Raw genomic sequence first — 18,226 nt, 5'->3', positions numbered from 1 at the left:
ACATTTCTGGCAGCAATAAACTCTGATACAATATCAGTACTTGGGATTTCATCTACCACTCAAATGTGACACAATAACACTGATGTTATATTGAAACTCAAAAAATATAGAGGGATTCATTTAACATGTTATGGGAGACATTTCGGAAAGATATTTTTTATTGAAAATTTTGAACAAACACATTTCATGCAGCTTTTATAATTTCTTCATACAGTTTAAGTCCCAGCATATTGTGATTTAACATATTTCAATAAAAAGAATTTATGTATAGAATAAAAGGCATTTTAATAACTGTATGTATATATAATTATTCAACTCAACATAAAGGAAAATATTAAGAATTAATATATATGGCCAATAGAAATTGGAAGAATAAATCTTGATTTTGCAAGGCCACAGTTCCTACATCAAGAGTAAGCTGCTCTATAGCACAGACTACCCTGCCTTCCAGAGGACCACAGCCAGGAACTGACACAAACAACTCAGCCTTCATGAAGCTCTCCAGACTTTTCTGAAACAAACCTAGAAAAAGCAGAAACTCTTTAAAATAATGTCAAATAACATCTCATAACCCAAAGAAAACATACAATTAAAAAATGATAGGGCCGGGTGGTGGTGGCACACGCCTTTAATCCCAGCACTTGGGAAGTAGAGCCAGGCAGATTTCTGTGAGTTCGAGGCCAGCCTGGTCTACAGAGTGAGATCCAGGACAGTCATCAAAACTACACAGAGAAGCCCTGTCTCGAACCCCCACCCACCCACGCCCCCCCAAAAATAGAAGAGTGGACAGGAATTCCAGGCTCTTCAGAGACTGAGAGCAACACGAGGGAAAGGTGAGAAAACTGGAGACAACCCATTTCTTGTTTATACCCAATATTTCCAAGCCTTTTCTTTTTCTTTTGTGATATTGCTCCATCCACACTCGGCAAGTGCTTTCTCATTGAGCCAATTTCCCAGCTTCCCTTTTCTTTATAAGATGTGATGAACTCCAAAACAAGGCAAAAAGATATAATATCACATAGTGAGAAGACAATTTTAGAATTTCAAATAATTCTGAAGCATATTCATTGTCTCCATCATAATGGCATCAATCTGTTAATTAACATAGATTTAAGATAATAGCTAAGCTGTCTAAAGTCTCATCTCCTGAAGGGATAGTTCACTTCATCATTTAAACTGGACTCCCTGAAGGAGTGAACAGGTTCCTTACATAAGGGCAGTATTTTTCATTTATCTATCCTTTTATGGTTGAAGCCATTTATGTTTGACACACATAATTTCATGGACATGAACACTAACCCATTTTGACAACCTAAGCATCACATCCTATAAGTGGCAAGATGAAGAAAACAACTAAACTTCTCTCCCACACACGAGGGACAGACAGTGAGGTGGGGAGGCAGGCACGAGGTGGAGTCTGGGGAAGTGTCCTTGGCAGCTCATCGATGACTTGTCTGTGTTCTTTACGCCACCAGGAGCTGACCAGCGAGTGCAGGCCTTCTTTCTTTAACTAGGGCAGCTATGATGGAAGCACCTTGCTGTAAACTCTCTTGTAGTTTCTGCTCATCCTGGAAATAGAAAATGAAACAATAATATACAAATCAAAAGCAGAACACACGGATTTCAAAAACAACTATGATTAACACACTTAAAAAAACCAAAATAAATTAAAATGTTGATAAAAACAGCAAATAGAGATTTGCAACATACCCTTTATACTCAAAAATATTTTACAGTGACAGAATACAACACTGAGATTAAGAATTAATTAAGCAGGGTTGACATGAGACAGGCAGAGCAGAAGCCAGTGTTGGTGATCCTAAAGACAAGTAAGAGCAGCACATTAGACGAAGCACACAGAAAAAGATGGCAATGTTATGCTTTAATATCAGATGCTTTTACTACCATTCGATTTTCCTTATCTACTGGTACTCTCTCCCTCTCACCACAGAGAACTATGTATAGACCATTTAGGAAACCGCATAAGGACATCCCTAGAAGAGAAGTCATCTGAGGCTATTCACTTCAGGAAAAATAAAAGAGTGCAATAAGTCATCTCTCTCCCTGGACCATCAGCTCTATGTAGTGTGCCCAAATACAGTTAACACCAAATTCCCAGCCATAGTGCGATCATGGAGCACACAAACAGGGGCGACCCAGAGTACAGTGAGAGCACAAAATTCTGTGACGTTTGCTTGAGAAGGTGAAAGCCAAGGATGAGAGAAATAAACCAAATGTCTGGTGTAGACAAGAATAATTTTTGATAATCAAACATGATGTGTGATCTTATAGACATGTACCAGTGCTATAAGTCAGGTCATGAGAGAGCAAATAAAGCCAAATTCCCATGCTAAAAAGTAAAGGAAAACAACCCACATTGAATTCATCAGCAGTTTATGTTCTCTCTATAGCTGCAAGAACATTAATTCTAGGGCTACAGAGATGGCCCAGTGGTGAAGAGAACACACTGCTCATTCACAGAGTTCCCTTCCCAGGACCCACATCAGGCAGCTATGAACTCCTGTAGCTCCAACTGCTGGAGCTCTGCTGCCCTCTTCTAACCTCCACGGACATTGCACACACACACATCCCCACAGAGATCAACACCTACACATGTCCTCAAGAGATAAAGATTTTCAATGCTACACGCTAGTGTTTGCATTTACAGGCATAAACTTGTAAAGCACAGTTGGTGGACTTGAGTAAGCAACAGTTTGTACTCAGTGCTACCGGACGCTCGATGCTCTGTAACAGCATACCCTCTCCTGCATTCACAGTCACTGCATGGCTCTTGCTATCTGTCCTGTTACCCTGTTCACTTGCATAGCACTGCAAGATTTTTTTTTTGCTTGAAACTCTATTCTCTTGCAAAACAATAAAAATCTAACAAGTATTTGGCAATAGAGTATCTACTCTTTTTTAGTTTTATTTATACCAATAGCAGGGCAAAGGTAAAAACTCAGCTGAAATGGGGAACATGTGGATTCCCATGAAAACACTGAAGGAAAGAATATTAATTGTTAAAAAGAGTCATTTGAGGATGATAGATGTGTCAACTTGACTACATCTGAAATTAACCAAGACCCAAATGGCTGGGTACACCTGAGAGGGATTTTTTTTTTCTTAATTAAATCATTGGAAATTGGAAGACCCATGCCTAATCCAGATCTTTGAGGTGGGAAGATCTGCTTTTAATAAGAGCCACACTTTCTGCTAGCAGTTTATATAAAGGACACAGAGAAAGGAATCTCTCTCTCTCTCTCTCTCTCTCTCTCTCTCTCTCTCTCTCTCTCTCTCTCTCCCTGCTTGCTTGCTTGCTTGCTTGCCAACTTCTTTGGGATTCTAGTATATAATAAAGAGCAGCTGATATATCCAGCCTCATCCCACGGACTGAACAACTACTGGATTCTTGAACCTTCATTTGGTAGACAGTCATTGTTAGACTAGCTGGACCACAGTCTGTGTGTGTGTATATATATATATATATATATATATATATATATATATAATATCTTTATATATATATATTATATCTTAATTCTATAAGTTCTGTTCCTCTAGACAACCCTGACAATCCAACAGATTTATGGCAATTCTTTCTTCTTTGTGCTTTGCTATATTTTAAAAGATTTAATCACAAACTTATTTTAGGTTTCTCAGAAGCAAAACAAATTTTATTAAACTTATTTTCACGATGATTTACATTTAAATTGAATTTGCATCATGTAAAATCAATAATCTAGAATTTTATCTGAATTTTCAGAGAATGTGTCTACATATAATCTTCAATATTTTTTACAAAGAAAATATTTTGTTTGGAAAATCCAGCCTTATTTACGAGACAGCCAAGAGAACATTAATAATTCAGCAATGTTAGTTTTCAATTGATCTAAGTCAATAGAATGTGAAGCAATATATTGTGGCAGTCAAGCTAAAAGTGACCAAGTTTGTCTTTAGTTTTATTCAGTTCATAACAATTACTCAATGACATACTGAGAGCTTAACTGTCAGATTTTGAAAGTGTAAGGAATAACAACAAGGGAACCACACAAAATGACTATTTTTAATGCTCTATATCCTTAAACTGCAATATTGAGCATCAGAATTTACTATGAGTTTTACCTAGGAAATTTTGTTCATTTACTTTTCAACCACCTAAAATTTCAAGATTGAGTTGAATGTAGTATACTTGTACAAAAGTTGTGTGCATGCACACACAAGTTCTAATAACCCTTATCTTTTTTCTCATCTAAATTACATTTATTTTTGAAATTTTTAAAATTTAAAATTGTTATATTTCTTCCCTCCCTTAACCCCTCCATAGGCTCCTTAACTCCCTCTGAAATTCACAATCTCTTTTTAATTATTATTGATATACATGTATATGCATATATACATATATATGTGCATAAATATATAAATACAGCCTGCTGAGTCTGTTTAGTGTTACTTGTATGTATGTGATTTCAGGACTGACCACTTATTTTTGGATAATCAATTAGGGAGCACCAAGAAATACTAATTCTGCCTCTCTTTGCAGTCCTTTTTTGCCTATAGCTGTTTGTCTAAGGTTGGGGATCCCATGAGATTTTCCCCTTACACATTAGCATGTCCATTGGTGATGTCAAGCTTCAGGTCTTATTTAGGCAGCCATAGTGTTGAAATATCATGGATGTAGCTTTCCTGTCATTTCTTGAGGAATCAATCTCACCAGGGCATACTCCCTGTTCCTCTGGCTCTTACACAATTTCTGACCCTCTTCAGTGATGCTCCCTAAATCTGAGGTATAGGGGTTGTGCTGTAAATATATCAGTTGCTCTCTGCATTTTGATCTGTTATGGCTTTCTGTAATGGTTTCTGCTTGCTACAAAGAGGAGCTTCTTTGATGGTTGGTGAGAGCTACAGCATAAGTGTTCAGAATACAGTTAGGAATCATACTGGTTTAGTACAGTGGCAGCAGTAAGTTCTATTCTTAGAGCCATGATAACACTAGCCATGGGTAGGTGGTTAGGTTTCCATTACCAGGTATGATTTCCCTCATGTTCAGGGAGGCTTAAGTCCAATTAGACAGCTGATTGGTGCCAAGACAGAAGAGCTACTATTGCACCTTTAATGAATATTTTTCTGCACTGGATGTGGTTGTTTGTGGTTTATTGTTGTGGATTATATGCATCATAGCTGATTGCTTCTCTTGGTAGCTTGCATAGCACCTTCCAGTACTTTGAAGGACAACTCTCAGCTCAGATCCAGCTCGAGTCTTCTAAATCCTTTGTTCAAAGTGCAAGTTGTCCTTAGCAACAGAAACTTACCCTCAACTTCTGGGAAGTAACCAATGAGAAAAGCAACATCCTATATTGTTTTAGGAGTCTCTTGGACTGCCTAACCAACAAAGCAAAAGGAGGTTTCTCATACCTGGTACTGGGGTTTCTGTCATATAGTCCATGACTCTTGGGGGGATCATTATCTCCCCAAGGGGCACACATCATTGAAAAATTACATATGTATACACACACTTTGTCTTCGTTATTTTGCTCTTGCTTTGACAAAACACTATGACCAAAATGGCTTATAAAAGAAAGTGCTTCAATTGGCTTACGGTTTCATAGGGCTATAGTTCATGGTGGCAGCAATGCTGAGAGTTCACATCTCGATCCACAGTAGTGCGTTGATGGAGAGACACTGGAAACGATGTAAGTCTTTTAAAACCTCAAAGCCTACCACCAAGGAGACACCTCTTCCAACAAGACCACACCTCTTAATCCTTCCCAAACAGTTTCACCAACTAAGGATCAAGTATTAAAATATATGAGCCTATGGAGGATCAAGTATTAAAATATATGAGCCTATGGAGGGCATTCTCATTCAAACTACCACATACTTAACATGTAATTTTAAGTAAATATAAAACAATATGATTCCCTATGGCTTTTTCAACCCCCCTTAGTGTTATCTTTCCTCCATTGCCCTTCTTCTGTATTGATCTCCATCCCCTATGCCCAATTAAGCCTCACCCACTTTCCCTATACTTTCCTTCATATCACTTGTATAATGCTCTTTGTAGAACTTGCCCTAAAAAAAAAATTGTCTTTTTAACAGATAAGGCAATATTCTAATTTTATTCCACAGCAATTAAGTTTTGTGTGTAGAAGCCTACACGTTACTTTGGTCTTATCCTATGTGTGTGATTTGTTGTCTGTTGATGAATTGATTGTCTCATGTCCATCATATTTTTCACCTTCTGCCAAGAAGTCAGTCTTGGGGAAGAAATCCTTATGCGACTTCTAAGCCTCTAGTGAGCTTTTTGAAAAGATTTGATTCTTTGATGTCACCAGAGCAATTCTTCCTCAACTCCTAGCAGCTCTCTCTTCCCTTCTCCAGTTCCATCTTGACATTTACAACAGAAGAGCTCCTGTTCCAAAATTAATTTGCAAAGAAGTGGCATTCAGAAAGCACAACAGTGGCTGAGATCATAAAAGCTCTGTCTTCATCACTCTTTTCTTACTCCTTGTCCCTTTTAATTCTGACAAAAGGCAATTTTTGGAGAAACTATTTCCAGAGTACTTAAAGTAGAAGATCTTTTTTAAAAGTGGATTCAAAATGTTAACTCTCATCACTGTAAGTATGCAGATGTCAACACTTGACGACGTGTAATTATGTTTATGTTAGGCTGTGAGAATAAAACATGTAGGTTTTTAGAGCTAAGTTTCAAAGAATAGCAGGAAAGGCTATGATGTCATTGTTCTCCCAATCTTTACAGAAAACACGAAAGGAAATTTTTGAGATATTCATTCTCCATACACACCACTCCTAAGGAATGCAATGAATTTTGCTGAGAACCATAAAGTTAAAATATATGAATATATATTTAGGCTTCAGATATCTCAGGAGATTTAAAAAATCCCTCCAGAAAAATAAACATTGTATTGTCTAGGCAAATTCCAAACCCAAACCCAACAGTGAACTCAGCTTCCTGGAGCTACAAAACTACTCATAAATTCAAGTTGCTTATACTTTGCTATTAACACCCTTCACTTTTATCAATCTTGTTTTGGTAAACGCATAACATTAATTCTTATGTTCCTAAATCCTTCAAATACCTTAAACAAACACAACTGTTAAGGCCATATCTGTACATATGTTTGGCTATATCTATTAATTCCAAATACAAAGCAAAAAATATCAAATAGTAGATTTTATAAACCTTTAATCGTCTTGTTACATTAATTAATATCATCAATAATATCAAATCAGAATTACTTGGGGCTGTTTTTACATGTATTTTGCAGATATGGGGAGAGGTCTAGTGGTGACACACTGTCATCTAGTGGACATAGGCTTAAGTGTTCAGGGCAGGTCAAAGTAATCACCCCTTGACAGGTTAAAGAAAAAAGGAAAATGGCCCTTTCTAAAAGAAAAGCATTTAAAGTGGTCATATTCTTATTATTATCTGATTTCGTTTATTTAATATATTATTGAAAATGTTATTGTTCATTATTCAGAACAAACAAAAATAGATGAAAATGCCATAAACTAATTATCCAGGACAAAGGAGAGAGAAAGAGAAAGAGAGAGAGAGAGAGAGAGAGAGAGAGAGAGAGAGACAGAGACAGAGAGAGACAGAGAGAGACAGAGAGGGAGAGAGAGAGAGAATTTCTTCTTTCTCCTGTGGGGAAAAAGAAAACCTATCTCTGCAAAGTCTAAGTAACAAATACTATGGAAACTACATTTGGGGTCACTGATAATCAGCCACCATACATAGCTTCTGTCCGCCTTATTTTCTGCCTAATGCAGGGCAACTGATGCTCAATAAGCATTTGTGAGATGGGATAATTATTAAAAATGGGATACCCTAGGGTTATTAAATATAAAACACAAAAGAATGCTTTAGGAGGCACCATTGGTACTTTGCTGAATAGGAAAAAGAAAAAAGTGATAACAAAGGTGCTGATTAAAATTGGGGGAAATGTGGAAAGGGAAACCCCAGATGTCTGGCCGGAAGAAAAAGCAGTTAACTGCTGTGTCAACTGCTTACAGAGCTGGAACTTGTCACACAATTCTACCTCATTTTCTTATAACATCATTCATAGTATTAATTTTATAACATAATAAACCTGAAAAGGTGATCTCTCATACATTGTACTCTTTGACTAGCAAACTATTTTGAACCTATACAACTCACTCAACAGTGACCCAGGCCACTCATTTTCCACTATGACATTCTCTCCCGACAGACTTCAAACTCAGTCCATCTGCACAGCGCCACGTTGTGCCCACAGTACTCTAATGTGTCTTAGCCTCTTGGTTTTGCTTATAGCTACTTGAAAGCTCACCAGGAACTGGTTACATTTCACTGAAACATACTCTCATCAGCATTTCATCTTCTCATTCCAGAGTATCCACAATCAACCTGATGCAAACTTCAGACATTCTCACTTACTGATATTATTTATGAATGATGTCATAAGAGAATTTGGAATCCATTTTTGTGGTTGTGCCTCTTTCTCCAGAAAACAGATTCCCAATAACTGTCTTTCTAATGCACATCAACTTTCAAAGACTCAGTCATGACAGCATCCTTCAAAAAGTACTCTACACATCAGCAATTTGTTTCTATAGTTTTACTCAAAACTTCTTACTAGTATTTTTATAGTTATCATATTTACAGGTTTACCTTCTTAGTTAAGTCATAAGGTGTGAAGGCAGAAGTTTCCCAAGTTGTATTCTACACTCCACATGCTATATTTGTTGTACTCACTCTATATGCTCATGTACTATCTGTAGGTAATTCGAATACCCAATTCTCCAAAGGTCAGGTTTTACAGAAGACTAAGACAACTATGATACATTGGAATTTTTAATTAATATATGTAATGTTTGAAATAACCAATAAGTCATGTGCAACTTTTGACAAAGTGACATGCCATTACCATGTACCAAATTCATGCTTGCGACCCATACAATGGTGTTACAAGGGGGAAAATTATGAGAAAAAGTCTCATGTTTTAATCCAGTCTGCAGTTCTGAGTTAGGCAGCATTCACAGTTTCCTGAAGCCCACAGGCCACAGGCTGAATACATCCACTACTGTATTTCATTGAGCAGCTGGAAAACATGTAAAAAACAAAGAATTTGTGCTATATTTCCCCTCTTATGAAACAACACTGGTCTGAGACTTATGCATAATGGACAACAATGGGGATCTACTCTTCTATGTTACATTAAATGCCAAGGATCCATCACATGAGAAGCACCATTTTACATGAGGTAGGTGCACAAGCAGGAAATCCACACATTAGGTACTGGTTGGCAAATAACATGAAAAGAAACTTAGTAAAAGGGGGCTGGAGAGACAGTTTAGTGTTTAAAAGCATTTGCTACTTCGCAACCATCTGTCACTCAAGTTTCATGGGATGTGACACTTTCTGTTCTCAGGCACCAAGTCCATATGTGATACACAAACTTACACAAAGGCAAAGTACTCATACCAAAAAACAGAAATTAAAAAAAAATCACCCAATGATACCAACGATTACCTATGTTCAGATGATGCCTTCGATTTAAAGATAAAATGATGAATGGTCAAAGAAATGGATTTTTAAAGCTTTTTTTTCTTATATAGATGGCAGCAGAGGAACAGCTAAAATTTCTTTTTTACTTATGTGTATGTGTGCGAGCCTGCATGAGTACACGTGTATACTTATGTGTGTGCCATGTGTGTGCAGAAGCTGGGGGAGGATGGAAGAGGGTGAGGATCCCCTGGAACTGTAGTAACTGAAGGTTGTGAGTTGCCATGTGCATGTCAGGAACTCAAACCTCCATCCTCTGCACGCTTAATTGCTGAGCCATCTCTCCAGCCAAGCAGTAATAACATCTACTGAGGCAGAAATTCTAATAGACTGTGTAGTACGAATCTTAAAAGGTCTTATTAATAAAAACAAACCTGGAGCCAGGTATTGGGGTGAACGCTGAAAGATCCGAGAAACAGAACCAGCCACAGCTAACCTCACCTCGCCAATTCCTCAGCTGATCCTGTTTCCTCAAACTGGAAGCCTCTGTGACCTCATCCAAATGGATCTCAGCTGAACTGTTGCTCAAAGCCTAAAAGCTTAACCAGCTCTAGTTCCTGGTCCTCACGCCTTATATACCTTTCTGCTTTCTGCCATCACTTCCTGGGATTAAAGACGTGCGTCACCATGGCTGGCTGTTTCCAGTGTGGCTTTGAACTCAGAGATCTGAATGGATCTCTGCCTCCAGAATGCTGGGATTAAAGGTGTGTGCGCCACCATTTTCTGGCCTCTATGTCTATCTAGCGGCTGTTCTGTTCTCTGACCCCAGATAAGTTTATTAAGGTGCACAGTATATTGGGGAACACAATATCACTACAAGACTGTTCTCATAGAAGAGCTTCAAATGTGTATTTCTAAATTTCACAAGAGAACTAAGAAAGCAGTATAATTCTAACATACACTCTTAACAGGAACAATTGCATGTGATTTTTGTTAACAGTTTTTGAATATTTACAAAATTAAAAAAAAAAACCCTCTAGTTAAGAACTGCTACAATCTTAAGTGTTCAACAGGAGGAAAGTAAATGCCAGTTTTTCTCTAAAAATATGTTTACCATTGTCTTAAAAAATCAATATTCTTCCAAGAAAAAAAAAAAAGAAAGAGGTGAACTGCAGCCTGCAAAAAGAATTCTAGTCTGGTTTGGTTTGTTCTGTCAGGCTCAGCCTGAAAACTAACCCAGACAAGTCCCTTCCTCCATGGGAGCAGAAGCAACTGTTCCCAAGGTCAGGGCTGGCACACACGTTTCTTCCCGATCTGTTTCCAATCAAGAGGATGCAAAATGAATTGAGCACACAATAGTTCCTCAGGTGGAAAGAACTCTGTGCATCGCCAGGTCACACATCTCCGCTAAAATGCTTTGGAATGGAACAAGGAAACTTGGTAGATACATATTTTCATTCTCAGGGATATAAAGAAGATGCTTTAGCCAAAGACACAAAGAGATCCAATGTCAGTAAAAATGTCTCCAAGACAGAAAATAAATGTATGTTGAATTAAAAACCGATTAGATGCAATATCCTGCCTAATTTTGTTATAGGAAACTGGTTTACATAAAACAGACATGAAAACATCTGTATCTCAGAAAAGCAAAGGGAAATAAAGAAAATAGTGACAGGAAAGTGATGGTATTAGCTCCAGAACAAGATATGTAAAAGAAGCTGAGAAAAAAGACAACAGATAATGAAATCATTATAAAGGTTTAAAAAAAATGTGAGTTGGATTAAGTTCAGGATCTGCTAAAAGATCCCATTTGGCAAGATCCAAAATCAGCAAAAGAACACTAAGGAGAAGTTTCATGCAGATGATGCTTTCACACTTAAAACATAATTCCACAAAGATAGGATTTTTGAACATATATATCAAAACCTTGGCATGTGAAAAGGAAATGAAAATTACACTGACTTTTTCATTTTCCACAGACAAGCCAATCTATTTTAGATCACTAATGGTTTTAAATTAATATAAAGTCAAATGTGACTATAAAACACAAACTACCAGCAGTAAAACAGGATTAAATCACATGGAAAAGGGTAGCAGAAATATAACAACTCTGCAAGGTAAATTCCATTATTTGAATACTCATCCCAAAGGAAGGAAAACAGCTTTTTCCAACGCTATATTACTAATTGCTGAAAACCAGAGATTCCAAACCAGAAGCCAAATCTATAGAGCTTCACCATTCAACAAAGGTACCAGAGATAACAGTCTTATCAATGACCAAATCTATAGAGTTTCACCGTTAAATAACAGCATCAGAGACAGTCTTAGCAATGAAAGCATGATTCTAAATGACTTAAGATTAGATTTTCTCCCCACCGAACTCATGATATTCTGTCTGGCTATTTTACCCATGTTGACCTTGAAGTCACAATCTTCTTGTTGACTTCTGGGATTATAGGTGTGAACCCGGGTAGCTCCATAAGTGTGTGTGTGTGTGTGTGTGTGTGTGTGTGTGTGTGTGTGTGTGTATAAAATAATATCAAATATAACTGCTCTTTTTTTTTTAAGCAGAAGCATCAGAAAATTCACTATGTGGTGTATCACATATTCACAGATCCAAAACCATTCTCCACAATCTACAAAGCTTAGTTATGTTTTATGGTATGAATACAAACTAATGAGAGAACTAAATTCCCATGGTCAATAATAAATCCCCAACTGGATAGCTGAAATACTCATAAGTCAAGGATTTGTAACTTCTAGACAAAAGCTAAAAGTACATATGTTTTACAAAATGATAAAGAAATAAAAAGAAAAGGGAGTCTGTAAAACAGATGTAGTGGACCTAAAGCAAATATTTACTGAGTCAGAATGTCATTTTCTGTTACAGTCATGTGGTCATGCGTATACATTACAAAGGTAGGCAGGAAGTCTTGTCAATGTCAGAAACTGTCAGGCCACAAGGTGATAAGCCATGGGGGACAACAGATACCAGAGCCCAGAAAACAGAGCAAAGGCAAAAATAAAAATTTAAACCAAAACATGCATTGATTTGACGGTCACGGTTGGTGGGGTTTGGCAGGCTCTCTGGCAGGATCTGTTTTATATTGAGAACTAACAAACGTCTGCTTTCTCTGCCGACATGTTTGCAGTGAGGTGTAGGACACAGGAAAGACGAAGCAGCATTTAATTGTTGCTCCAGCATTAGAATAAGCTGAAAAAGATCTGGGCAGAACGCAGAGAGCAGCACATTAGAACTCTCTTGTGGCGCCCTGGAAACCCTACAAAGGAAATGCTAACATGTTTTCCATTCTCTCAGCCGAAAGCATAATTCTCCAGTTTCCTGGATATACTAATTTCATAAAGAATAATTTAAGTGTTATATAGAACACACACAATCAAAAGGAAAAGACAGGCTGCAAAATCTTTCTTCCTTTTAATTGTTTATTCATTCTGATTGGGATTGGAAGGCCTTTAAAAAACCAATAAATGCCTGACGGCTATAAATAATTAAAATCTAGCAGAGCAATAATAATTACAAGAAAGAAAGTGTCCATCATGATTATACCCATTTCCGACGAAAAGAATGAGAGAGACTACCACATACTGAACAGTCAGTTATGAAAGCAAAAACAGATAGCAATCGTTGTAGGAATGTACTGAAAACAGTGGCCATCTCAAGGTCAGCAGGAAGAGTTTCTAGAATTTCCTGCAGCAGTCTTGTAGAGGTATATTCTTGCTACAAGATGAACTGTTTATTTCCAGGACTTAAGATAATGGAAAGAAAGCTTGTGCTGGGATGCATCCTGCTCAGGTCCTGATGTTTGGAGAGCCAGGAAATCAAAAAATGTCATCGCACGTAAGGAACAAACTATTCAGAACAGCAGTGAAGCCAACATGGAGCTTACCCCAGTTTTTAAAGACTGGTGTATGTTAATTTTTAACCAGTGTATGTAAACAAAATAACTGGTTTCACAATGAAATTTTCATGGTTGCTCAGGCTGTCCTCGGACCACAACCACCTCCATTACTATCTCTATAACTCTTCCTCCCTAACTTCCTTTCTGCTCCACAACTGTCTCGCATGTTCCGGTCCCTCCTCTTCCTGGATCCCATGAAGTTTAGAGTCTGCTTATTTCACTTAACATCATGATCTCCGGTTACCTCCTTTGCTGCAAAGGACATGATTTCATTCTTACTGATGACTGAATAAAATGCTGTTCTGTGTATATAACCATACTTTCCCTGTTCAGTCTGGCATTTGTGTGGATACATTACATATTTTAAAAATAGATTTTTTTTAAGTTTAGAAAAAGGGTGAGGTGACTTGTCTAATTCTTTTTTTTTTTTTTTTTTGAGCTGAGGACCGAACCCAGGGCCTTGCACTTGCTAGGCAAGCGCTCTACCACTGAGCTAAATCCCCAACCTGACTTGTCTAATTCTTATGGGAGAGAGGTCAGAGCTTGTGTTTCATGCCCTGTGTATAGAACACTGGGGAAATGTCCTCATACATAATAATTTTCAATGTGAGGTGACAATATCTTACCACTTCCCTAGCATATATTACCTTTATCAAATTACATGATATATAAAGGAATAAAGTCCATAGTTTTTAAATTGTTTAGGTTAGCACACAAAGTAATAGGTTTCCTCACGGCCTCTGCACGAATGCGCTACACTTCATTCTCATTAGTCCCCACCCCACGGCTTTTGTTCTCACCTTCCTGTATATCCCTTCCCCCACCTCCAGGCTGGCTCTCTCTTCTTCTCCATGCTAGTCCCCCACCTTCTGTCTTCTACATCATGCTTCCCAACGTTCATGTTTTAAGAAAGACACAAAACAGATTTGTTAAAAAGAATAACAAGCAATGTCTTGCTTTGAACTGAGCACAAAGGAAGCATATTATTTTGTCAGAGCAGAAGATAATGCATAGAGATTCAAAACATCACTATGATAGCTTATGGTGTGCATATCAATAAAAAGACATGGGAGAATGCAACTGTTAAAGATAGACTTTAATATGATTGGTAGTTAAACACTAATGAATAACATTAAGTATGCATTATTCTTCCCTTTAAAACAAAAAAAAATTGTTGCTTCCTTTAGTTGGGAATGTTGCTAATTATCAAGTCCCATGAAACAGCAGAAAAGCTTTCTAAAGTATGGAAAAGCCACAAGAAGGTCAAAGTTCAGATTGTCTAAAGGCGGGCTATGTGAGACTGAGGACTTGGCTTTTGACATGAAACAAGGCTGAAAATCAGTAACTTCAAGTCCTGCCTTCCCTACAATGTCTATTTCCATATCATCTGCAAAGGGCCAAGGAGATTCTCCAAAATACTCTTACAGCTCCACCAAAGGGCCACACAAAATACAGGTCACCTAGTAAATGTGCAATGGTGATGATAAGCAGTGGCTACAGATTGTGTGCCAAGTTGTACAGTGCTTAGGACGCATTGAAAGAAATGCTGCACCCATCATGATAATATGAGTTAGGATTCGAAAGGGCTTCAGAACTTGCGGTGCTTTAATTCCCTTACTTATAATTCTCAATATTTCAGAAAAATGGCTTGACAGTTTCAGAGACAAATATGTAAAGGTTTTGTTGAATACCAAAAATTTTATAAAATAGATTTTAATTTAATAAGAAATGAAAAACTAAAAATGTGAATTAAATTTGATTTAAGCAACAAACACTTATTCTGTTTTTAAAACTGCTAATCACATTTTTCCTACAGCTATCCAGATATCTGAACTGGCTTTTAAAATATAATCCCTGATTTTTATTAAATGATGGGGTGAGGAAGCCATGAAAGAAGAATTTTTATCTACCATAATATAACACTTTAAAATTTTTTATTAAAATAAACATAAAGCTGGGTTTTTCCTCCTAAATATGGTGAGTACTCTACTTTTTCAGCAATGAAACAATACTAAACATCACCTTCATCATTTACTCTAGGGCGATCTACATAATCTATAATGTATCTAAAATTAGCTCATTTATTTCATGCAGCCCAGGAGAATAATTTAGATCTGCATTAAATATAAACCAATGTATCAACTAGAGAATAATCACCAGCAATTTGAAGATAATTTGAGAAAGATAATAGCTAAGACAAAATGGGTTCTTAACTACTGAATGAAAGTAATGGGAATTATAATGATGCTCTCCTCAATAAATACATTTTTTAGAATGTTATAAATTCCAACATTTAAAAATTTTCATTTTTTTAGAATTTTATAAAATGAGTTAATGGATGACAAGCATATACCAGAAAGCTGTTTTTCTTATTATAAATACTTCTTATTTGAAAAGATCAGGTGAAGTATAAGATGGAGGCCTAGGACAAACCACACCTTCTCCACTTAAACACTTACAGATGTGTACTGGTAGAAGAGATGGTGGACTGAGGTGCTCCATGGAAGTGTGCGTGCACACAGACATACACAAGTATAAATTGGATGTATGAGGTATAATAGTAGAAAAGAAAGGAAATGCTATATTGTGATAGAAATTATGGACAATTCCTGAGAAACAATAAAAGATGGAACCAAGCTGAAAACAAACAAAAAACCTTATCCCAAACATGCCAAGAAGTAAAAAAGTTAGTTCTGTGTTTCTTCAACATGAAAAGAGAAAATAAAGGAGCAAAAAAGATTTTACTCAAAATGTGAGAATAGCTAGGTACTTACAGAACTACAGACCATTCCCAACATACCATAGTTTCACTTATGAGTTTGCCTTTCTCAAGGTAATGGTGCTTCTTTTTTGTGTGTGTTTTTGCTTTTGTTTTGTTCTTTTTCAAGACAGGGTTTCTCCATGTAGTTTTGGTTCCTGTCCTGGATCTCACTCTGTAGACCAGGCTGGCCTCGAACTCACAGAGATCTGTCTGCCTCTGCCTCCCGAGTGCTGGGAGGAAAGGAATGTACCACCACCACCTGGCAGTAATGGTGCTTCTAAGTTTACCTTTTTCTCTCTTCCTGGATGAGTGATATATCATATGATAGGCTCTGGGCATGCTGGGCAATGGTAGCAAGCTACCCAGTTATACAAGGGAAATCACAAAGGGAAATAGCTGCATGCACACCATGCTGCCTAGCTATTATGCTAAGTAAGTTAGGTGCAGCACATACTTTTTTACTTCATATTGTTGAATGGTAAATTTCCTTGTACACAACTTCATTATAAATTGAGGAACGTCCACTTATTTCTAACAGTAAAAAAGATCACCCATTCTTCATTTTCTAACCTTTGTAAAGAGCTGGCTATGCATCTTTTTAATCTCTTTTTGAATGAGGCAGGCTGGGTACTTAGTCCAGAGCAACACCAGTGCCTTATATTGGCGATGAAATTCCAGAAAGAAAAGTATTCTACAGAAATCAAACAGTCAATCAATATACAAATAACTCCTGCATTCTACTTCAGAATCACTAAAACTGTCTCATGAATTCCAAAGATTAATATGAATCCAGTGTTTGTGGGAGGCAAATATCACGAAATAAGGTCGCTAAATTTAAAGAACAGATGAGGTGTTTCCGTAGTTAATAATAGGTGAGTAATAAGTAAGGATTAAAAGTAATGTCTAAATTAGTAAGAACTGCATTTGGAGATTCTGGAAATTACCAAGGATATGATCATACAAATCATTTCAATAGTGCATACAGCAGAATAAAAAGAAAAGATCAAATTACCAAGGACACAAGTCAGAATGTCTTTGAGAATATGGGGGTGGGGGAAAGAGGAGATACAAAATGTCTAAGATGAGGAAGTGAGACATGAGGATAACCAAGATGAACGCTCCATAAATGACCAATAACTTACGTGATACGCTTCAAAGCAAGCACAGCAGAATTGATCACAGAAAACTAAGTTGCACAAGAAAAGAGAGCAGAATACACAAACAGTTAATCCCCAAACTTGTTCAGGGAATGAATTACAATAGTAAGATGCTCTAAGACTCTGAAATATGATGAAAATAATCTGAAAAAATGAATATTATATCAACGGAAAGTTTCAATAAAGAACAACGTTCTCTTCTCTTATCAATATACACTATAAAGGTGTATAGAAGGACTCGGAGCTCAGGCAGCATACAGTCATCTCTAAGTGTGAGGCCAGTGAGATGGCTCAGTGGATGAAGGAGCTTGTGGTCAAGCTTTACAACCCAGGTTTGATCCCAGGGGCGCATATGGTAGAAGGGCATAGGGTAGAAGGAAAAGAACGGATTCCTGAAAGTTGACTTGTGACTTCCACACATTTACTGCACACACACACACACACACACACACACACACACACACACACACACACAAGTAAAATGTGCTACAAAAAAGAATCTAACAATGTGTTTTAATAAATAAGAAACAAAAGATCTTTTAAATTAGATGCTGCTGCAGTTTGGCTCATATATTAAAGATGAGTGCATGCCTGTGATGCTATTTCAAAGTGAATGAAGGAAGCCTGCTACAGAGGTGCAGTTGATGGTGATTCTGAAATACTGGTTCTTTCTGTTCTCTGCTGTCCTACGCATCACATTATAAAGACATTTGCTCTACAAAGCTTCTCACCACGATCAGCTTGTTACTGGCTTAACAGCCATGGAGCTAAATGGTGATGGAGTGAACTTTCTGGATGTGTGAGACAAAGTAAACCTCCCCTCTTTCTAATTTGTTTATAATAGGGGCTTTGTCCCAGTGAAAGGAAGAAGAGAGCTGAGCTA

The 18,226-nt window shown here is 37.2% G+C and overlaps 1 protein-coding gene across 6 annotated transcripts in view; it reads right to left on the bottom strand.

Annotated features, from left to right (window-relative positions):
• The window catches only part of Crppa (CDP-L-ribitol pyrophosphorylase A), a 308,706-nt gene that overhangs the window by 17,095 nt on the left and 273,385 nt on the right, over nucleotides 1-18,226 (bottom strand). For 4 of the 6 annotated variants that reach the window (XM_052738357.1, XM_052738356.1, XM_052738355.1 and 1 more), the window contains one exon: nucleotides 116-1,568. The exons of 1 other annotated variant lie outside the window; for it this stretch is intronic. In XM_052738357.1, coding sequence (XP_052594317.1) covers nucleotides 1,464-1,568 — 105 coding nt within the window. In that variant the 3' untranslated portion in view covers nucleotides 116-1,463. Of the gene's footprint in view, nucleotides 1-115; nucleotides 1,569-18,226 lie in introns of those variants that run through there. One more of the 6 variants, XM_052738354.1, reaches the window with a different exon arrangement.

This window comes from Peromyscus californicus, unplaced genomic scaffold, assembly GCF_007827085.1.
Source record: "Peromyscus californicus insignis strain IS unplaced genomic scaffold, ASM782708v3 Scaffold_15__1_contigs__length_86483966, whole genome shotgun sequence".
Taxonomy (NCBI): domain Eukaryota; kingdom Metazoa; phylum Chordata; class Mammalia; order Rodentia; family Cricetidae; genus Peromyscus; species Peromyscus californicus.
Note: the sequence above shows the minus strand (reverse complement) of the source record. Positions and strands in the feature narration are given on the sequence as shown.